We start from the raw sequence: 20296 nt of genomic DNA, 5'->3' as shown, positions 1-20296 counted from the left end.
ACTGTCTGCAGTTCTGGTCACCACATTATCGGAAGGATGTGATCGCAATGGAAGAAGAGCAGAGGAGATTCACCAGGATGATGCCTGAGATGGAACATTTAAATTATAAGAGAGGTTGGATAGGCTTGGGTTGTTTTCTCTGGAGCAGAAAAGATTGAAGCGCAACCTGATTGAGTGTTCAATCAGGATGGATAGGGAGCTGTTGTTCCCCTTAGTTGAAGGGTCAGTTACAAATTTTACCCAAAGGATGGTGATGGTTTAGAATGCACTGCCTGGGAGGGCGGTGGAGACAGAATGCCTCACATCCTTTAAAATGTCCTGTACCTGGATGAGTACTTGGCATCCCGTAACATTCAAGGCTATGGGCCAAGTGTTGGCAAGTGGGATTAGATGGGCAAGTCAGGGATTTCATGCGTCAGTGCAGACACGATAAGCCAAAGGGCCTTTTCTGCACTGTAGTAATCGTGATTCTGTTATAACTAGGGGATGGGCAATAAATGTGGTTTTGCTAGCATAATGCCAGTACAAACATCAATAATGAAGTATCAAACACCATTTCTCCTTTAAGCTTAAGCAAGGACGCAACTCTACAATCACTTGGTCAAGTGAGATTCACTTACCCCAGAACATGTTGTCCTCTTGTTCAGGAGGGGAGTAGAGACAACCCTGGTAATTATAGACCAGTGAGTCTTACTTCTGTTGTGGGCAACATTTTGGAAAGGATTATAAGAGATAGGATTTATAATCATCTAGAAAGGAATAATTTAATTAGGGATAGTCAGCATGGTTTTGTGAAGGGTAGGTCATGCCTCACAAATCTTATTTGAGTTCTTTGAGAAGTTGACCAAAGAGGTAGATGAGGGTAAAGCAGTTAATAAGGTAAACTGTTTGATAAGGTTCCCCACTGTAAGCTAATGCAGACGATATGGAGGCATGGAATTGAGGGTGATTTAGCGGTTTGGATCAGAAAATGGCTAGCTGCAATAAGACAAAGGGTGGTGGTTGATGGGAAATGTTCATCCTGGAGTTCAGTTACTAGTGGTGTACCGCAAGGATCTGTTTTGGGGCCACTGCTGTTTGTCATTTTTATAAATGACCTGGATGAGGGCGTAGGATTAGTAAATTTGTGGATGACACGAAAGTCGGTGGAGTTGTGGACAGTGTGGAAGGATGTTGCAGGTGACAGAGGGACATAAATAAGCTGCAGAGCTGGGCTGAGAGGTGGCAAATTGAGTTTAATGTGAAAAAGTGTGAAGTGATTCACTTTGGAAGGAGTAACAGGAATACAGAGTACTGGGCTAATGGTAAGTTACTTGGTAGTGTGGTTGAGCAGAGAGATCTTGGTGTCCATGTGCATAGACTCCTGAAAGTTGGCACCCAGGTTGATAGGGTTGTTAAGAAGGCGTATGGTGTGTTAGCTTTTATTGATAGAGGGATTGAGTTTAGGAGCCATGAGATCATGTTGCAGCTGTACAACCTCTGGTGCGGCTGCACTTGGAGTATTGCATACAGTTCTGGTCACCACATTATAGGAAGGATGTGGAAGCATTGGAAAGGGTGCAGAGGAGATTTACTAGGATGTTGCCTGGTATGGTGGGAAGGTCTTATGAGGAAACGCTGAGGGACTTGAGGCTGTTTTCGTTAGAGAGAAGGTTAACAGGTGACTTAATAGAGGCATATAAGATGATCAGAGGATTAGGTAGGATGGACAGTATGAACCTTTTTCCTCAGATGGAGACGACTAGCACAAGGGGATATGGCTTTAAATTGAGGGGTGATAGATATAGGACAGATGTCAGAGGTAGGTTCTTTACTCAGAGAGTAGTAAAAGCGTGGAATGTCCTGCCTGCAACAGTAGTGGATTCACCAACATTAAGGGCATTTAAATGGTCATTGGATAAATATATAGATGATATTGGAATAGTGTAGGTTAGATGGGCTTTAGATTGGTTTCACAGGTTGGCGCAACATCGAGGGCCGAAGGGCCTATACTGCACTGTAATGTTCTATGTTCTAAAACTTAAACTTTCATGTGGAGGAATTGAAAGCTAATCAGCCTAGACTAAATCAGAAAACTTGGATTGTTTACTGGAGGAAGGAAGGCCACATGAAAAGAAACCCTTTTCTGTAAAATAGAAAGTTTTCAAAAATAATCTTTGGAGCTAATGAAAGTGTTCAGAGTTAATTGAACAGAGTAATTTAAACATTGTTGATAGCACAAATAGCTAGTGTCTGTGAGAAAAGATTAGTGTACATGTATTAGTATGGTGAGCATATGAGAATGTGTCCTTATTTTCGAGAGGCATAGGCAACATCGGTTCTCAGATTGGACTCTGCAAACCTCTGCAAGTCCACAAAATGTGAAAATGCTTACCAAGCAGGGCTTGCTGACTTGGGTGACTGCAGGGAGGCTTGATCCATGATGGGAATTGGGAGCTGAATGCAATTGCCGTGCGCAGAGCCAAATGGGATGGCTTTCTTATCCAGGAGGAGTTGTGTATGCTGGAGCACTGAGAGCCAATGCAAAGAGTTGCATACTTGAACCAAAAATGGGCAAAAATGCTGGCCAAGGCAGTGACACTCACATCTCATGAAATATAAAATTGTAGGTGAATACCTGCTTTTTAAAAAGCATTCTTTATATTCAGCACCTTCATATATAGTGTTCTAATTTAGATAGTGGAGGGGAGTGAGTCAATGATTACTCATCCATTTGAAATATGGTTCTTCAAGAAGTGTTTGAGAGCCAGACATACAGACCTCTACCCAGCACTTTAGTATAATCATTCACTCCTTGGGTGGAGGGAGGAGGCAGAGCAGATCTTGCAAGTGCCCTTATTGGAAAGTCCTTGCACAGACCTATAGTCAATCAATACAAGTTTCCAAACGGACGCTGACTGATGTATATTTAAAATCATCCCAGGCCTGTTCTTTCTCTCAGATGGTACTGAGAAGCAAGCTAAACTCTGATATTTTTTCGGGGAGTGGTGGTGGTGTCAAAACCTGACCTTGAAAATATTCCCTTATGCGCCTTCCTTTCCTTGTAATCAAACGTTTAGCGTATATTAGAGGAAACTTGTTCTCAGGAGGGTTTCTTGGCAGAAGTGCGCAATATTTTTAACAAGGTGGGCAATTTTGATGCAAAATTGGTCGTTTTTATCGGATGATGGAAGAGAAAGAAAAGTAAACGTAGGAGCAAAAAGGGGTCAAATTTCCACGATGACAAATCGCTTCATTAAATTTACAAGCCAATTTGGAAGATGAGGAGGGGCTGTTGAAGTGTGGAAGAAGCTTGGCCCTTGCCGGCAGATGGTGCTGCTTTGAAATGCTGTGTGGGGTTGTGGTGTTTTTGTAGGTGTTTTTGTTGAGAGTCTGTTTACATCCAGGCTGACTGGTGAGTGAGGTGAGGTGAGGTGAGGAGATCCCCTTGCTGGAGGGGCTCAGTTCCATGGCTATCCTCTCCCTCCTCTCACTTTCTCTGCTGGCCTGGCTGGCGCAGCGCGGCCGCGGCTATGTGATCGTCAACTCGGTGTCCTGGGCGGTCACCAACCAGGAGGAGACGGTGTCTGCCGAGGAGGAGGAGGAGGAGGAAGGCGAGGGGGTGGACGTGCTGCCCAACCGCCTGTTCGAGAGTAGCAGCAGTATCTGGAAGGCGGGCCCCTACCCGGCCGCCGCCCACCAGCAGCAGCAGCAGCAGCAGGATGCCGAGCTGCCCAGTCCCAAGGAGGTCCTCAGTTTCCCCTCCAGGATGTTCTCGTACCGGAGGGAAGGGCTGGCCGCCAGGGCTCCCGAGCAGCAGCTGCCCCCCGAGCCGTCCCAGCAGGACAGGGCGCGCCGCCTGCTGCACTCCAGCAACTGGGGCTTCCTGGCCACTCTCTCCAGCCTGGACAAGGTACTGACTGACTACAGCATCCTAACTAAGCTCATCTCTCTCTACACCCTAACTATGACTGTAACATTACATTCTGCACTCGCTCCTTTCCTTCTCTATGAAGGGTATGCTTTGTATGGCGTGCATGAAACAATACATTTCATATATACTAATATGTGACAATAATAAATCAAAATCAAATCATCCCACCCTCTAATACAGCTTTCATTATTTTCTCACAGCATCAATAAAGAGTCACATAATAAGACTGTGCCAGTGTGCCACAAAGTGGGCTGTGTCAGGAATTAGTGTAATAACTTTGAAGAAATGCCCAAGATGTGCTGGTTAGGTGCATTGGCCATGCTAAAATGCTTTGTGCTGCACCACAAGCAGATGCTGGACTGGGTTCCAACACTGGTGTTAAGACTCCCAGCAGAAGACATCCATTTCATTAAAGAAGAATGGTTACTTCAATTGTTTTTAAGTTTAAGCATTCAGTGATGTGACCCAAGAGCAATACCAGCCAGAAAATTAGTAGGGTCTGATTTTTCTGGCACATGCTCTGGGTACAGTTTACATTGTGGTCCATCATTTGGGAAGAAAGAGTAGAGATCTCTAACACCCCTGAGGGTGTGTAGAGAGAGAGTGGGTGGAGGGGGATGCTTTCAGTCCAGTGAATTGATCATTTTTACACCATGAAAAAGGACCTCCACTCTTGTTGGAAGAATGCAAGAATTAGTAATAGTGACCATTGATAAGATTGCGTCCTGAGGATTAAGAGCACACCAATGGTAATTGGAACCTGGAGGTACTGGGATCAAGTAGGCAGACTCTAGTGAGGAAGGCAGGTCACTGAGGGCAGACATTGCTGCATGGGTGGCCATTGCTGCCTGGTGACATTTCCAAAAAAGAGGGCTACCCATCCTGCACTGGAGCCTTCTAGTAGGTGAGAGGGTCTCTGTGTGGAGTTGGATTCTCCCTACACTGGCAAAATGCCCCCAATTGGCCAATTAAGTGGCTCAATTGAGCTGCCAGCCATCTTGCTAACCTTCTAGTTGCCCCATCACCAATGGGCCCAGAAAGTTCTTGTCAACGTTCCAGATCTGTGACCTTTCATCAGATGTTGAATGCCATCAGACCCACTGAGTATTTTCTGCTTTTATCTCATTTGCGTATGAATTGTAATAACAACTTGCATTAAACTTGTATATGAAATATGTGCAATTTGCCAGGGTGTGCAAAATTAAGAGTGCAGTTTTTAAACAGCCTGTTTTGGCTTAATATTGCAAGAGCATGTGAAGGTGCAGCAGAGAAGTATAGAAGTAGTGTTTGGCTCAATTATTTGATTGCCAGCTGGCTTAGCTGCATATCTCCTGAATGTTTTTAGTGCCAGTTTTAAACAATATCTTTCAGGACCAGAAAGATATTGGTCCTGAATATCTTTCAGACTAACAGCTAAGGAAGGGACCAGGGCATGGCACACAAACAGAAAAGAAGATGCCACAATTTCACAGTCTGGCCTGCAAACAATCCCTCGTGAAATTGAGATCTGGAATCACAGGTTGCTGGGTATCTGTGGCAGAAAATATGCCCAGTCATGCCACCTAGGCACGGGTTCCACTGTCACTGACAGCTCTCATTCCCTGAGCTGCAGAGTAGTGTTGCAGAAAGTTCAGTCACTTGTCCAGGTCTGGCAAAATAACACTGCCAATCTCCCTTTTCTTTCTTTGATACCTGGTACACGTCACCCTCTAACAGTTGTTTAATTTGCTTTTCGCTGTGCACTCTGGCTATGTGAGGTCGGGCAGGGATGTTGGGATCACTGAATTGTAGAATCATAGTAATTTAGAGCACGGAAGGCGGTCATTCGGCCCATCATGTCTTCATCAGCTAACAAGAAGCCATCCAGTCTAACTTCAGTTTTCAGCTCTTAGTCTGTAGTCATGCAGGTTATGGCACTTCAAGTGTATGTTCAAGTACTTTTTCCATATTCTGAGGATTTCTGCCTCTATCACCCTTTCATGCAGTGGGTTGCAGATCCCTACCAGACTGTGGATGAAATTATTTCCCTCAAATCTAAACCTCCAACCTCCTACCCTAAATTTATGCCCCCGGTCATAGGCCCGTCAAGCATTTCCGTCTACTACCTGGATCCCCCATAATGTTGTTCATATCAATTATATCTCTGTAGCTTCTTCCGTTGCAAAGAAAACAACCCCCAACTATTCCAATAGTTCTTCATAACAAAAATTCTCATTCTAGGCAACATCTTAATGAATTTCTTCTGTACCGTCTCTTGCTCAATCACTTCTTTCTAAAAATGCAGTGATCAAAACTGCACACAGTATACAAGATGGGCTTAACTAGTGTTTTATACAGTTTCAGTATAACTTCCCATTGATTCTATTCTATGCCTCAGGCAATAGAAGTATTTCACATGCCTTCTTGACCACTTTATCTCCCTGTCCACCCACCTTCAGGGATCTGTGTACATACACTCCAAGGTCCATATTTTCCTGTCCATCTTTCAATATGCTACCATTTACCTTGTTAGCCTTCCTCACGTGCATTACATGACACTTCTGATTTAACTCAATTTTTCATTGTTACACCCATCTGGCTAGTGCATTGATAAAGAAGGGACCTGCAGTTTACAGCTTTCTTCTTCATTGTCAGTCATATGTCTAATTTTTGTATAATCTGCAAACTTCATAAGCATAGCCCCTACATTCAAGTGCAAATCATTGATATATATCACAAAAGACAATGGACCTATTACTGAGCCCTGTGAAACCCAGCTGCAAATAGCCTTCTGGTCACAGAAACACTCATTGACTATTACCTTTGTTCCTGCCTCTGAACCAATTTTGGGTCCAATTTGCCACTTTTCCTTAGATTCTATGGGCTTTTGCTTTGGTAACCATTCCATCTTGTGAGGCCTTATCAAAATTCTTGCCAAAGTCCATTTGATTTGATTTATTATTATTGCTTGTATTGCATGCAGTGAAAAGTATTGTTTCTCGTGTGCTATACAGACAAAACATACCATTAATGGAGTACACTGGGAAGAAGGAAAGGTGAGGGTGCAGAATATAGTGTTGCAGTTACAGCTAGGGTGTAGAGAAAGATCAGTTTAATATATGGTACATAAGAACTAGGAGCAGGAGTAGGCCATCTGGCATCTCGTGCCTGCTCCACCATTCAATAAGATCATGGCTGATCTTTTTGGGGACTCAGCTCCACTTACCTGCCCACTCACCATAATCCTTAATTCCTTTACTGTTCAAAATTTATCTATCCTTTCCTTCAAAACTTTCAAACTTGAACTGCTTCACTGGGCAGGGAATTCCACAGATTCACAACCCTTTGTGTGAAGAAGTTCCTCCTCAATTCAATCCTAAAACTGCTTCCCTTTATTTTGAGGCTATGTCCCCTAGTTCTAGTTTCACCTGCCAGTGAAAACAACTGCCCTGCTTCTATCTTATCTATTCCCTTCATAATCTTATATGAATTCTTCTGAATTCCAATGAGTATAGCCCCAATCTACTCAGTCTTTCCTCATAAGCCAACTTCGGAATCAACCTAGTGAATCTCCTCTGCACCCTCTCCAATGCCAGTATATCCTTTCTCAAGTAAGGAGACCAAACTGTACACAGTTTGGTCAGTCCATTCAAAAGTCTGACAGCAGCAGGGAAGAAGTTAATACTGAGTCAGTATGTGTTCTCAGACTATTGTATCTTTTTCCCACTGGAAGAAGATGGAAGAGAAAATATCTAGGGTGCATTGGCTGCTGTCCATATAGACTATCTCAAATATACTGACCTCATCGGCCCTCCCCTTTTAACCTCTCAAAAAGTTCAATCATTTTAGTCAGACACGATCTTCCCTTACAGGTCCATGCTCACTGTTTTGGATTAATCTATTACTTTTTAAATTAACATCCACCCATGCCACACAAAAATTCCAATAATTTTCCTACCGCAGAAGTTTAGACCGACTCAGTTGTAATTGCTTAGTTTATCCCTTTCTCCCTTTTTAAACAATGGCACAACATTAGCAGTCTTCTGGCACTGCACTCGTAGTCGGACAGGATTCGAAGATGATGGCCAGAACTTCTGCTATTTCTTCTCTTGCTTCCCAACATAACAGTGTCACTATCCATTTCCCCTAAATGTAAATCATTGGATGCACAAGCCTAAAACTTCTTCCTCAACTATAAAAGACTGATACCACACATTTCTTACATGAACTTTCTTGTGGAACTTGGCAGACATTTCTTATCTGCTAGTCTTCTACTTAACCAGGGTCGTTGCAGGAGAAATTGGCATGACTGAGGCAGCATCCCCAAATAAATTACTTCATAACCCTTGAGTAAGTTTATGGAACTTGTGGAGGGCTACCCTGCTTTTTGTTGTGGGATGTGATGAGGTTGAGAGTATACTCCTCATACCAGATATAATGAATGAGCACCTAAGGTATTATTACCTTGGTATCCTTGTGAAGCACTGCAAAACCACAATCTTCCACTTCTTCTCTGTCTTAACCCCAAGGGTGTTGGACTGGGGTAAACACAGTAAGAAGTCTCACAACACCAGGTTTAAGTCCAACCAGTTTATTCGATAGTAATCCCACAAGCTTTTGGAAACGGTGTTCCTTCGTCAGGTGTGTGGAACCTTCCTGACGAAGGAACACCATTTCCGAAAGCTTGTGGGATTACTGTCAAATAAACTGGTTGGACTTAAACCTGGTGTTGTCAGACTTCTTACTGTGTTAACCCCAAGGGGACAGTTTGAATTTTAGCTTTTGTCCTCCTTTCCTGCTGATTTACTGCAGTGATGGAGAGGGCCTGGTGGATCACAAGGAAGGAGGAAGGTGATCATAACGAGGAGGAAAAATAATGTGCTATCTCCAGGTGAATTGGAAAGGATTACTTGAGCCCACCCATGACAGGCAGCACAGTGATTAGCATTGCTGCCTCTCAGAGTCAGCAATCCAGGTTGGATTCTAGCCTCGGGTGACTGTCAGTGTGGAGTTTACATGTTCTCCCCATATCTGGGTGGGTTTCCTTCGGGTGCTCCGGTTTCCTCCCACGCTCCAAAGATGTGCGGGTTAGGCTGATTGGCCATGATAAATTGCCCCTTTAATGTTATGGGGATTAGGAGGGTAAATGTGGGGTTACGGGGATGGGCTAGATCCTTGGTGGGATTGTCGTTGGTGCAGGTTCGATGCGCCAAATGGTCTCCTTCTACATTGCAGATTCTATGATTATGATTCTTATGACCCCACTGTCTCTGTCAGAACTCATAGAAGAGTGTCTGCTGCATGCTGTTGTTTAGAGTATTATACTGTGTGATCACTTTTCCCATACTAGCTTGTCATGTAACGTGGTGTTTGCTTTGTTGATTACATTGGACACATTGAAGGTTTGAGTCTGTCAGAACTTTTAGGTTTCTTTCAATTTTCTTCCGCAGCGCACTGAAAACCATTTAGAAAGTACAACTGTCTATTTTTTGTTCCTAAATATAGCGCTTTACGTTTGTCTGCATTAAATTTCATTCGCCGTTGTCCTGTCCTCTTAACCCACTTGTATTTATAAAATTCCTGCATTGCCTCTTCCATTTTCACTGACCCTCCTAAGTCATTGTGTTTGTAAATCCAGATCATTTGTATGAATTAGAAACAGTATCATTCTGTCACCCAGCCTTGGGATATGCCAATCAATACAGAAATGTCCCCAGATACAATTTCCCAAATGGGTATTCATTCTTTCCCATCAGTCCATTAGCCTTGTGCGGAATTTCATCAAAGCATTTTTAAGAAAATATCTGGTAAGAAAAATATTTGGAAGAAAACCTGGTAAGAATTACTGCAGTGCCCTTGGATTTTAACTCCCACAGAAATAATATGAAATGCTAAAAGATAACTAACCACAGTTTGATGTTTAATAAAAACAAAATGGTGAAGTACACAGCAAGTTTGTCACCATTGGAAAGGAGAAACAATAATGTTTTGGTATGACCTTTTATTGTTATTTGTACTGGTTGTAGGCATTTCAAATATTTTTCTTAAAAATACATTTAGTAATTAGTAAATGTTTAAAATCTTATTTTCAGATATTTATGCATTTTGAGGTTTGTATATAATGACAGGCTAAAATAAAAAGCTGCTAAATCTCTACTTGTGCTTTATATCTAGCGGAGCACAAGAGCAACCAATGATATTTAGTTCTTGCATTTGTATTTCACCTTCCTCTTTATGAGGAAAATTAACAGCACAGTTAAGTTTTGGAGCTTACAATATAGAGTATCATAGATGCAAACGTACAATCCATCACAGTGGATAATTGATAAAAATGTGGAACACATATCTAAGATTCAAATTCCAGTATTCTTGCGTTCCACTCATTAACCGATGCAGTGAGGAAAAATGCATATTTAAAATAAAAAAGCATGAAAATTGTAGAAATATTTAGAAAAAGAAAAATCATGACCTTTTGCTTTGCAGCACTCTGTGCTTTCTCCTCATGGTATTTGATCGATTTCTACACCATTAGTTTTTTGCAGGAATTTTTCTCTTTATTCTTGGGCACCATTGATGAAGCCTGCTTTTTTTGCCCATCAATACCCTTGAACTGAGTGGCATACGAACTTATGAATGTACAAATTAAGAGCAAGGGTAAAGTAGTCGTCATTTGCAACAGTCATGGCTGATCTGATTGTCGCCTCCACTTTCCTGTCCATCCCCTTATCGTTTCACTCCCTTGTCAGTCAAGAATCTATCTAAGTTTTAAAAATATTCATTGGGGGCGATCTTCAATCCCACTGCGCTAAACAATTAGTACAGCGGACTGGAGATTTGAACGCAATCCAATTCTTGGGATTCACGCTAGTTGTCCGGCCCCATGCGTGTCTCCCAGCCTAAGTTTCTTGGCATGGAGGAATCCACACTGAAAATGAGCGTAAAGGAGATTAGTATGTGTTTATATACCTTTTAAATATAATTAGCAAGTCCACAGTTAGAATCTCTGCCCCCTCTAGCGTTTTCTTCCCTCTGGTGTGATGTCACGCTGACAGGCTGTATAAAAGTAGGAGCTAACATGGCAATGTTGGACAGGAGTAAGGAGGTGAGTCTTATGGAGCTGCAGCCCCCAGAATGCAGGGGAGGATGAAGGCAGGGCCTGGAAACTTTCTACTTACTGTGGAGAGCTGGAAGCGCTGTCCCCAGGCCCAGAGATGTTCCTTGTAGTCCCGGTGGGGTGGGGTCCATTACCAAGTACTGATCAGGCTGCTGTCGGCATCCACTGGGCTACTCTTTTGTTCTCTCTGTGTGGGGTGTGGTGAGGGACTGGACTGAGTGCTGGGGTTTTAGGGGTGGGGGGGGTGCGCTATGTGCTGCTTGAAGGCTAATCATTTCAGGCAGCTGATGCTGCAAGCGGGGGCGCTCAGGTTAACACAGACACTCTTACTGCATGTACTCTGCAGTGACTAGGAATCCGTCTTGTGATAATTAGGAGTCTGTCTCTGCCCCATGTGCCTGACCTGCAACACATGCCTGGAAGGGAATGCTGTAGTTGCAATCGTGGCAATGGCTCAAGGGATTGCAATGACTACACCCGCACACCAACCTGCATGCTTTCCCTTCCTACCATGTTCACAGTGCCAATGGCAGGCAACCTAATCAGCTGACACATAGCACCACAGATTGTAGCTTGCATCAACAAGTGGTTGGGGGTTCTGAGGTAAATGCAGGCAATGATGTGTATCTATCAGTCTTTCTCTGTAAATTCCACCATGCAGAATAGATCCCGGGCTTATGGAAGTAGAGGTGGCCATCATGGTGGCAACTGAGGAGGGGGAGTTGGCTCAGGAAGTGGAGGGTGTTGGGGCGCCAGTGGCAGGCCTTCAGGGTAGAGGGCAGGAGCGCTGATGTGCAAGAGGTGGGAGAGCAATCTCCTGAAAGGGTGGCCAGAAGCAGGAGGGTGCCACGGGCAGAATGTACCGCACCAGAACATCTTTCGGGGGCAGTCGGAGGTTATGTGCCATTGCACCTATCCAAGGATATGGTCCGGCACCTGAGTGAGGTGCTTGCACACCTGCCAGCTGAATTTCTATGCATCAGGTTCATTTCAGGCACCCAGTGGCGACCTGTGCAGAATCTCTCAGGCCTCCGTCCACAGATGTGTTTCACCAGGTGACAGATGCCTTGGCCACCTGGGCACGCCAATATGTACACCTTGATGTTGGCAGGAAGCCCAGGCTGCAAGCTTTGCCACCGTTGCTGGGATACCCCGTGTCCGCGGGGCAGTGGATGGGGCACACATCACCCTAAGGTCCCCGCAAGGTGAGGGGAAAACATTCATTAACAGAAAGGGATTCCACTCACTCAATGTTCAAATTGTCTGTCACCACTGAATGATCATCATGCAGGTCTGTGCACGCCTCCCAGGGAGTGTCCATGAGTGTCCAAGTGCTGTGCTGAGGCAGTGGGACATTCCTGGGCTCTTTGAAGGGCAGCCCAGGTCATCGAGATGGCTCGTGGAGGACAAGGGCTTCCTGCTGAGGTCACAGCTGATGATGCCTGTGCAGAGGCCTGAGACCGAGGCGGAGGCCTACTGCAGTGAGGCCTTTGCTGCCACCCAGTCCGTAGTAGAGCATTGCATAGGCCTGTTAAAGATGAGATTCCATTGCCAGGACCGCTCTGGGAGTGCCCTCCAGTATGACCCTAAACGTGCCTCCCCCATTATCATTGTCTGCTGCACTCTGCACAATGTCCACTCTGTCTGTCAGCCAACCACAAAAAACATCCAACCAGTTAGAGAGCCTGGGCTGGCACTAATGAAGGCTGGAGGATGATGACGACTCGCTGTTGTGCACACTGGGATTCTACTCCTGATGCCACTCAAGTTTGGCTCCGACCTTTTCTCCGATGCACACTGGGCCTGTGTAGCAGTAAGGGTTGGGATCACAAGCATGCGGGGGAATGGGTCAGGGACTGGGGGTTGGGGGGTCTTATTTAAGGGCCTGGTGTATGGTTGGGAAAGTAGGGATGCAGTGTAAAACATATGCGCAAGAGGCTGGTGTCGCGCAGCACCACGGTCTGTGCCTCGATTAGGGAGCACTCAGCTCTGCGTGCAATCAGAGATTAGTCACAAATATTAGGTGCAAATAACAGTTTATTGTGCTCTTAACATTTCCCAAAACTTAACTCTGACAACTGGTGACCTTTGGCCATGCCCTCTAGTCTTGGGTGGCCTACTGCTTCTTTAGGCGCGTCCCCAGGATGCAGATCGGAGTTAGAGGGATCCAGCTGTGATCTGTGTCCCATTGCCTGTGATGCCCTTGGCGGCCGTCCTCTAGGCATGGGGGGCTGTTACCTGGAGGGCCTGACCGACTTGCGGATGTCACCGATGTTTCTGTGTCCCCTTGTTTATCCGGCTGGTCTTGAAATGTCCCATGTGAGGAAGAGGGGAATTGGAAGGTGTTGGGACACCAGAGTCTCCTGGATGGAAGGCCCTGGCATGGGCCTGAGCCCTTCCTCCTCCTTTGGGGTGTCCAGAGGCCCCAGGAGAACTACATGGGACACTAGGATGGTTGGACTGAGCTCCAGAAGCTGCAGTGTTACTTATCTTTGCAAGTCCTGGAGGCCCAGATGGATCTGCCTCATGGTCTGTGATCCCTCAGCCCTTGCCCTCTGAGACTGTGCCAAACTCTAGAGCCCCTCCGCTACAGCATCCTGAGAACAAGCCACAGTCTGGACCCATCAGCAATATCCCTCTGAGACTGGGCTAAGTTGTCGAGGCTCACAGCTACAGCCTGCCGTGTCTCCAAAATCCAAGAGTGAGTCCCGTCCCAGCCACGGCCACCAGTGTCTCCAATATGACTCTAAAGCCCGTGGCCACAGACCAATGTGCTTCTAGATGCCAACAAAACCCTCAGCCATGGCCCATTGTGTCTCCAGGATGGCCTGGATCCTGTCACCCATGAGGCCAGATCCCTATGCCAAATTTTCCACTGCAAACGCCACCCTTGCAGTGTTGGCCTTGTTACCACTCTGTGCCGGCACCACCTCCTGTGACAGCACTCTGATTCCTCTAAACAGTCATGCAGTCACAGCATGATTGCCAACAGCTCTTCCACAACTCCCCAGGTTTTCTGATGCCTCTCCACCAGCTTTGAGACAAAAGAACCCAGAGGCCATCATCTGGCTTTGGGCCAGCTCAATGCTTGACTCCCCCAAACGTCTGTGTGCCTGAGCCTTCGAATGTTCCCACCTCCACTCAATGTGCATCAGCAGCTGTGATGTGCTCACCAATAAGCCTCAGCACTAACATGATCCACTTTCATGATAGTCTGTGTGTTGGTGGGTTGTGTGGTTCTTGCCTATGCCGACTCACTGGTGCTGTCCTTGGAGGATTCTTCGGGACCCGTCTCTGAGGTGTCGTCCGAGGTGTCCTGGGTAGTTGGTTGAGTAGCAGTAGGGAGGAGCTGTGACACCTGAACAGCCTAGAGCATCAGAGTACAAGACTGTATAAAAAGAACACATTGGGGAAGGGAGGGAAAGCAGCCCACACATCATAGCACTTACTTCAAAGTCTTCGGAAGAGAGATAAATAAATGCTCACTTGCGTGCCAGACACCGACCTGGTTGTCGATTACCATTCTGGGTGTGGAGTCTCCCCCTGCCAGCTCCGTGGCACACTGCTTACAGAGCGTTAGCAGCTGCAGATCAGGAACACTGCCACCAGTCTTTGCCCTCTCACAGCAGTTGTGTGCATTTTTCTCCTGTGGGGACATAAGCGGGGAAGGGCATGGAGTGTAGTGTGTCTGAGTTGAGGAACTTGTGTTGGCCGTTTCAGAGATATGCTCCACCACTGGAAGGTGCAGTTTTTGGGAAGGGGAAGGGGGCATGTGTTGGATGCATCCGGGGCGGTGAGGAGTGGTTGTTGGATGCCCTTGAGGTATTTGGGGATGGTTTGACATTGTAAATCAGCACATATATGTGCAGGTTTCAAAATGGGATGCTAACTCACCCTTGCTGCCTGAAGAAGGTCATTTAGTTTCTTGTGACAATGCTCTGCAGACTGAGGTGTCAGGGTCCTGGTATTAATTGTGGATACCACTGCCTCCCACAATGCTTTTGTTGTGTGAGCCCTTGGGCAATGGCCCTGAGTGGGGAACAGCAGATAGTGCCTCTCCTGCACACATCCAGCAGGCAGGCCTACTCAGTCTCTATGAATCTCAGGCAGATTTCTTTGGGGCCATCTTCTTCGTGTGACTGGCTGTGTGTCCATATTATAGCTTGTATATAGCTCTGACCTGTTAGGGGAGTCCAGGTGCAGTCAGCTTGGACCTGTGATGGACCCATTAGTTAAAATTCCTTGAGAGAAATGTACAGCCAACCTGCCTTCAGTAGAGGGTGAACCATCTCCAAATGTGCTGATTGGGCTCTGTCAACAATGTTCTGTGTCCATGGGTGGTTCAATGCTCAAGGCTCTCGCTCAACAAGGGAGAATGTTTGCAGGCAGCACAGCGTTATTTGTGTTCAAGGCAGCAGTGAGGCCAGTGCTGTGTGTGTGAAGGGGGAGGGGAGATGGGGAAGGCCATGAGGCCTGTGATGTTTGGGTCACTGGGAGATTGGGAGGCCAGTAGGGCAGCGATGTGCGTCTGAGGGGAAGGGGTGGAGAGGAGAGGCCAGCAGTATGTAAGCTTGCTAAATTTGCCCATGACACAAAGGTAAGTACGAAAGCAGGTTGTGAAGAGAACTAAGTTTCTGCAAAAGAATACAAATCATTAGAATTCCTGCAGTGTGGAATGAGGCCACTCATCCCATCTAGTTTGCACCAACTCTCTGACAGAGTATATTAGCCAGGCCCTCTCCCCCTGTCCTATCTCTCTAGCCCCACACATTCACCATGGCTAGTCTATCTAACCTACATGTCTTTGGACACTAAGAGAAATTTAGCATGGCCAGTTCACCTGACCTGCATATCTTCTGAACTGTGGGAGGAATCTGGAGCACCCAGAGGAAACCCACGCAGACAGGGGGAGAACATGCAGACTCCACACACACACTGATCTAAGCTGGGAATCAAACCCGGGTCCCTGGCACTGTGACATAACAGTGCTAACTACTGTGCCGCCCTTATACTCCAGATGTATTAATTGAATTGAAATTCCTACAGCTGACAAAGTTTCAAGTCATGTCAATTCATTAGCCTAGGCCTATGGATTCTGGCCCAGTGATGTTTCACTGCGTTAGCGACTTTCCGCACATTCTGTGAGGATAAGTGCATTGCCATGTCCAGTTACATTTGAATTCTTATTTCTTTATTTGTTCAACTTAAGTTGCTACTTATTTTATTATAACCTTGAGCGGCTTACAGCTGTGGTATTTGATTTGATTTATCATTGTCACATGTATTGGTATACAGTGAAAAATATTGTTTCTTGTGCACGATTGAAACAAAGCACAGCTTTCATACAGAAGGAAAGAAGACAGTGCAGAATGTAGTGTTACAGTCATAGCTAGAATGTACTGAAAGATCAACTTAATGCAAGGTAGGTTGATTCAAAAGTCTGATGGCAGCAGGGAAGAAGCTGTTCTTTGAGTCAGTATGTATCAGAGGGTTGCATTTACTTAAAACAATTGCACTCTGCAGAAAGCAACAATCCTTTTTAGACATTTCTTCATGTGTTGCTTTGTGAAGCATCATTATTATTCATGCAAATTATTGCCTTCCAACTTTGTTCCCACATACTAATATCCATGTGAAAACTCGGTGTTAATAATAGCTTGACAACAATTCCAACCCTGCAAGCCTATGTTTTTCAGTGATCGGTAGCACAAGTTAATTGAATATTATGGAATAAAAAATTATATTTCCTTGCACCTTGCAACTTATTTTCCTCAAATTAATAGAATAGTGGATAATGCTGACGTATTTGCTTACATTTTTATGAGTTGCAGGTAATTTATTCGATACATTTTATCGTATTATGACGACTGCAAGTTTGGATATTTGGCCAAAAACATGACATTAATCAACTCCATATGCATGAAAGAACATTGCAATTAATCACCCACGCTGATAATAGAGGGACTTGGTTGTTAAACACCAAATTATATTCTACTGCGCAAAAACATGATGCACAACTAGCTATCACAAAACCATGAAACGAAATGGCTTAAAAGGTCATTATTAAGCACAACTGTGTGATGACTGAATTAGAATTTCTGAATGTTACCATAAAAGTTCAATCTGTGTAAGAAAATAGCATTGGCTCCTGGAGAATGCAATTAAAAATGCTTTTCCATTCAAAAATCCTTTCTGTTTTCATAGGTTGTCACTGTTTTAATTTATTTTATATATATTTTTAAAATCCATTTTCATTTCTTCCATTCATTTATTTTTCAGTTCCCTGTCCCCCCCATTTTTATCATGCTTTCCACCTTTTCTCCTGACCACTGTCTCTCCTCTTCCCCCACCCCCCCACCCCATCCAACTCAGGCCAGCTGTTATCTCTTTAAGATTGCATTTTGACTTGATTTGATTTATTATTGTCACATATATCAGCAAGTATTGTTTCTTGCGCGCTAGACAGACAAAGCATACTGTTCATAGAGAAGGAAACGAGAGAATGCAGAATGTAATGTTACAGTCGTAGCTAGGGTGTAGAGAAAGATCAACTTAACGTGAAGTAGGTCCATTCAAAAGTCTGGCAGCAGGGAAGAAGCTGTTCTTGAATTGATTGATACGTCGGACACACCTCTTACCTCTACTCTGCCATTAACTCATTCTGAATGTCTTAATGTGCCATTATCAGCACCCTTCTTAGCCATGATCACCACCATTTACATTCCTTTAGTCTATGATATCTTTGTCAATCTCTCTCTAGCTTCCATCTATCGCTGACGCTTTATCCAGCTGCCATTGCAGCCGCACGCACCCTCCTCAGCGATCCTCGAGCCCCCTCCCCCCATCGTCGCAACAGTATCAATCTAATCCTATTTCCAATTGTCTTCAACTCTGATGAAGGGTCATCCAGACTCAGAATATTAGCTCTGTTCTCTCTCCACAGATGCTGTCAGCCTGCTGAGGCTTTCCAGCATTTTCTGTGTTTTTCTTCCCAATTGTCATTGTAACTCATGCATATTGGTTTATAATTCTGAATGTAATGTTCACATTCTTGCTGCGAATCCCAATATCAACAGAACTTGCCCACTTACAGAACTTGCAAAATGTTTCTGGGTTGTTTATATTGATCTGCACACTTACAGTTTATTTTAGTGTCTGGTTTTATGACCCATGTTGTCTTTGGAAGATGGCAGAGTAACATTGCATGAGATTTTGACTTTGCATTCAAGAAACCACATTAAGCAATAACTGAACAAAAAAAAATGGCTGTAACAAAACATACAAAGAACTTGGGAAGATGGTGCAGGGTGAATGATAAGTTCACATGATCAGAGGCCCCAATCATTATAACCTCAGCCCTCATCTCCAGTGGGAATGACATCATGATTGGCAGGCAAAAGGGAGCAGGAAATTATGTAGCAATCTGCTCCAACACACACAACTCTCCATGCCCCCCCCCCCAGCCACAAGCCCCCTGGCAGATGGAAGTAACCTGGCAAAGGAAGTGATGGGAATAAGTTGATTGAAGGAAGGGGAAGAAAAGCCCAGGGAGACCTGAGTACTCCTGACCCAGAATAAAATGAATAGGCAGCACGGTGGCACAGTGGTGAGCAGTGCTGCCTCAAAGTGCCAGCGACCCGGGTTCAATTCCTAGCTTGGGTCACTGTCAGTTTAGAGTTTTCACATTTTCTTCAGGTCTGCATGAGTTTCCTGTGGGTTCTCTGGTTTCCACCCACACTCCTAAAATGAGTAGGTTAGATTGATTGGCCATGCTAAATTGCCCCTTAGTGTCAGGAGATTAACAGGGTAAATATGTGAGGTTACAGGGATAGGACCTGGATGGGATTGTTGTCAGTGCAGGCCTGATGGGCTGAATGGCCTCCTTTTGCATCATAAGGATTCTGTGAAATATTTTTCAGAATTGGGTCACTTTATCCAGTCCATGTTCCAATCCTCGGCAGCTTTTTTAAATATAATTGGGCCCTGATTTTTGAATACTTATGATTTAATTTGATTTATTATTGTCAAATGTATTAACATACAATGAATCGTATGATTTCTTGCGTGTTATATAGACAAAACATACCATTCATAGAGAAGGAAATGAGAGAATGCAAAATGTAGTGTTACAGTCATAGCTAGGGTGTAGAGAAAAATCAACTTAATGTGAGGTAGGTTCATTCAAAAGTCTGATGGCAGTAGGGAAGAAGCTGTTTTTGAGTTTGTTGGTACATGACCTCAGACTTTTGTATCTTTTTCCAGATGGAAGAAGGTGGAAGAGAGAATGGCCGGAGTGTGTGAGGTCCTTAATTATGCTGGCTGCTTTGCTGAGGCATCAGGAAGTATAGACAGAGTCAATGGGTGGGAGGCTGGTTTGCGTGAAAGATTGAGCAACGTTCATGACCTTTTGCAATTCCTTGCGGTCTGGGGCAGAGCAGTAATACAATAAGAAAGAATGCTTTCTGTGTGCATCTGTAAAAGTTGGTGAGAGTCGTAGCTGACGTGCCAAATTTCCTTAGTCTTCTGAGAAAGTAGAGGCATTGGTATCTAATTATAGTGTCAATATGGAGGAACCAGGACAGGTTGTGGTGATCTGGACACTTAAAAACTTGAAGCTCTCGACCCTTTCTACTTCGTCCCCATCGATGTAGACAGGGACATGTTCTCCTTTACACTTCTTGAAGTTGATAACCAATCTCCTTTGTTTTGTTGGCATTAAGGGAGAGATTATTGCCGCCCCACCAGTTCACCAGATTCTGTCTCATTCCTGTACTCTTTCTCAGTGAGGGCTTTACACACCTCTGAAACCCAGAGATAAAAATGACAGTGGTCGTAACTTTAACAGCCCATACACTCCATTTTTGTCAATTTTGGCAGGCAGAGGTAAACTGGGGTCTTATGTTCTTAATTGGCAATGTTATAACATAATAGCTCTTATTTCCATCTAGAAAAGCTATCTGATTGGACAGGGACCTCAATTTGAGGCATACCAGCTTGTTTTATATTTGTTTTCCAGTTGTTGAAGCTGGCATGAATGCAATTATTATCCATGTGTAGTTGTCTTGAGAAGCTTGTACAGGGGTATATTGAACCACTGCAGTCCAGCTATGCAGTGTTGATAAGGAATCCAGCATCTCAACCTAAGGATGGAGAACAGTAAATACAAAACCAGCTCAATCCATGAATTGCAGGTGATATTTTAGTGATATTGTTCTCCTTGCATTTCTCAGTGGTACAGGTAGCAGGGAGAGAGTTGCTATTGAAGTAATCTTGATGATAGCAGCCTGTAA

The 20296-nt window shown here is 44.6% G+C and overlaps 1 protein-coding gene across 1 annotated transcript in view; it reads left to right on the top strand.

Annotated features, from left to right (window-relative positions):
• The first annotated feature begins 3358 nt into the window (after window positions 1–3358).
• creg2 (cellular repressor of E1A-stimulated genes 2) overlaps window positions 3359–20296 on the top strand; it is a 35275-nt gene continuing 18337 nt past the window's right edge. The window contains exon 1 of the mRNA XM_080197897.1: window positions 3359–3892. Within this exon, the coding sequence (XP_080054023.1) occupies window positions 3449–3892 (444 nt within the window). The 5' untranslated portion in view covers window positions 3359–3448. The remainder of the gene's footprint in view (window positions 3893–20296) is intronic.

This window comes from Carcharhinus amblyrhynchos, chromosome 10 (genome assembly GCF_965287045.1).
Source record: "Carcharhinus amblyrhynchos chromosome 10, sCarAmb.v2.hapA, whole genome shotgun sequence".
Lineage (NCBI taxonomy): Eukaryota > Metazoa > Chordata > Chondrichthyes > Carcharhiniformes > Carcharhinidae > Carcharhinus > Carcharhinus amblyrhynchos.
Note: the sequence above shows the minus strand (reverse complement) of the source record. Positions and strands in the feature narration are given on the sequence as shown.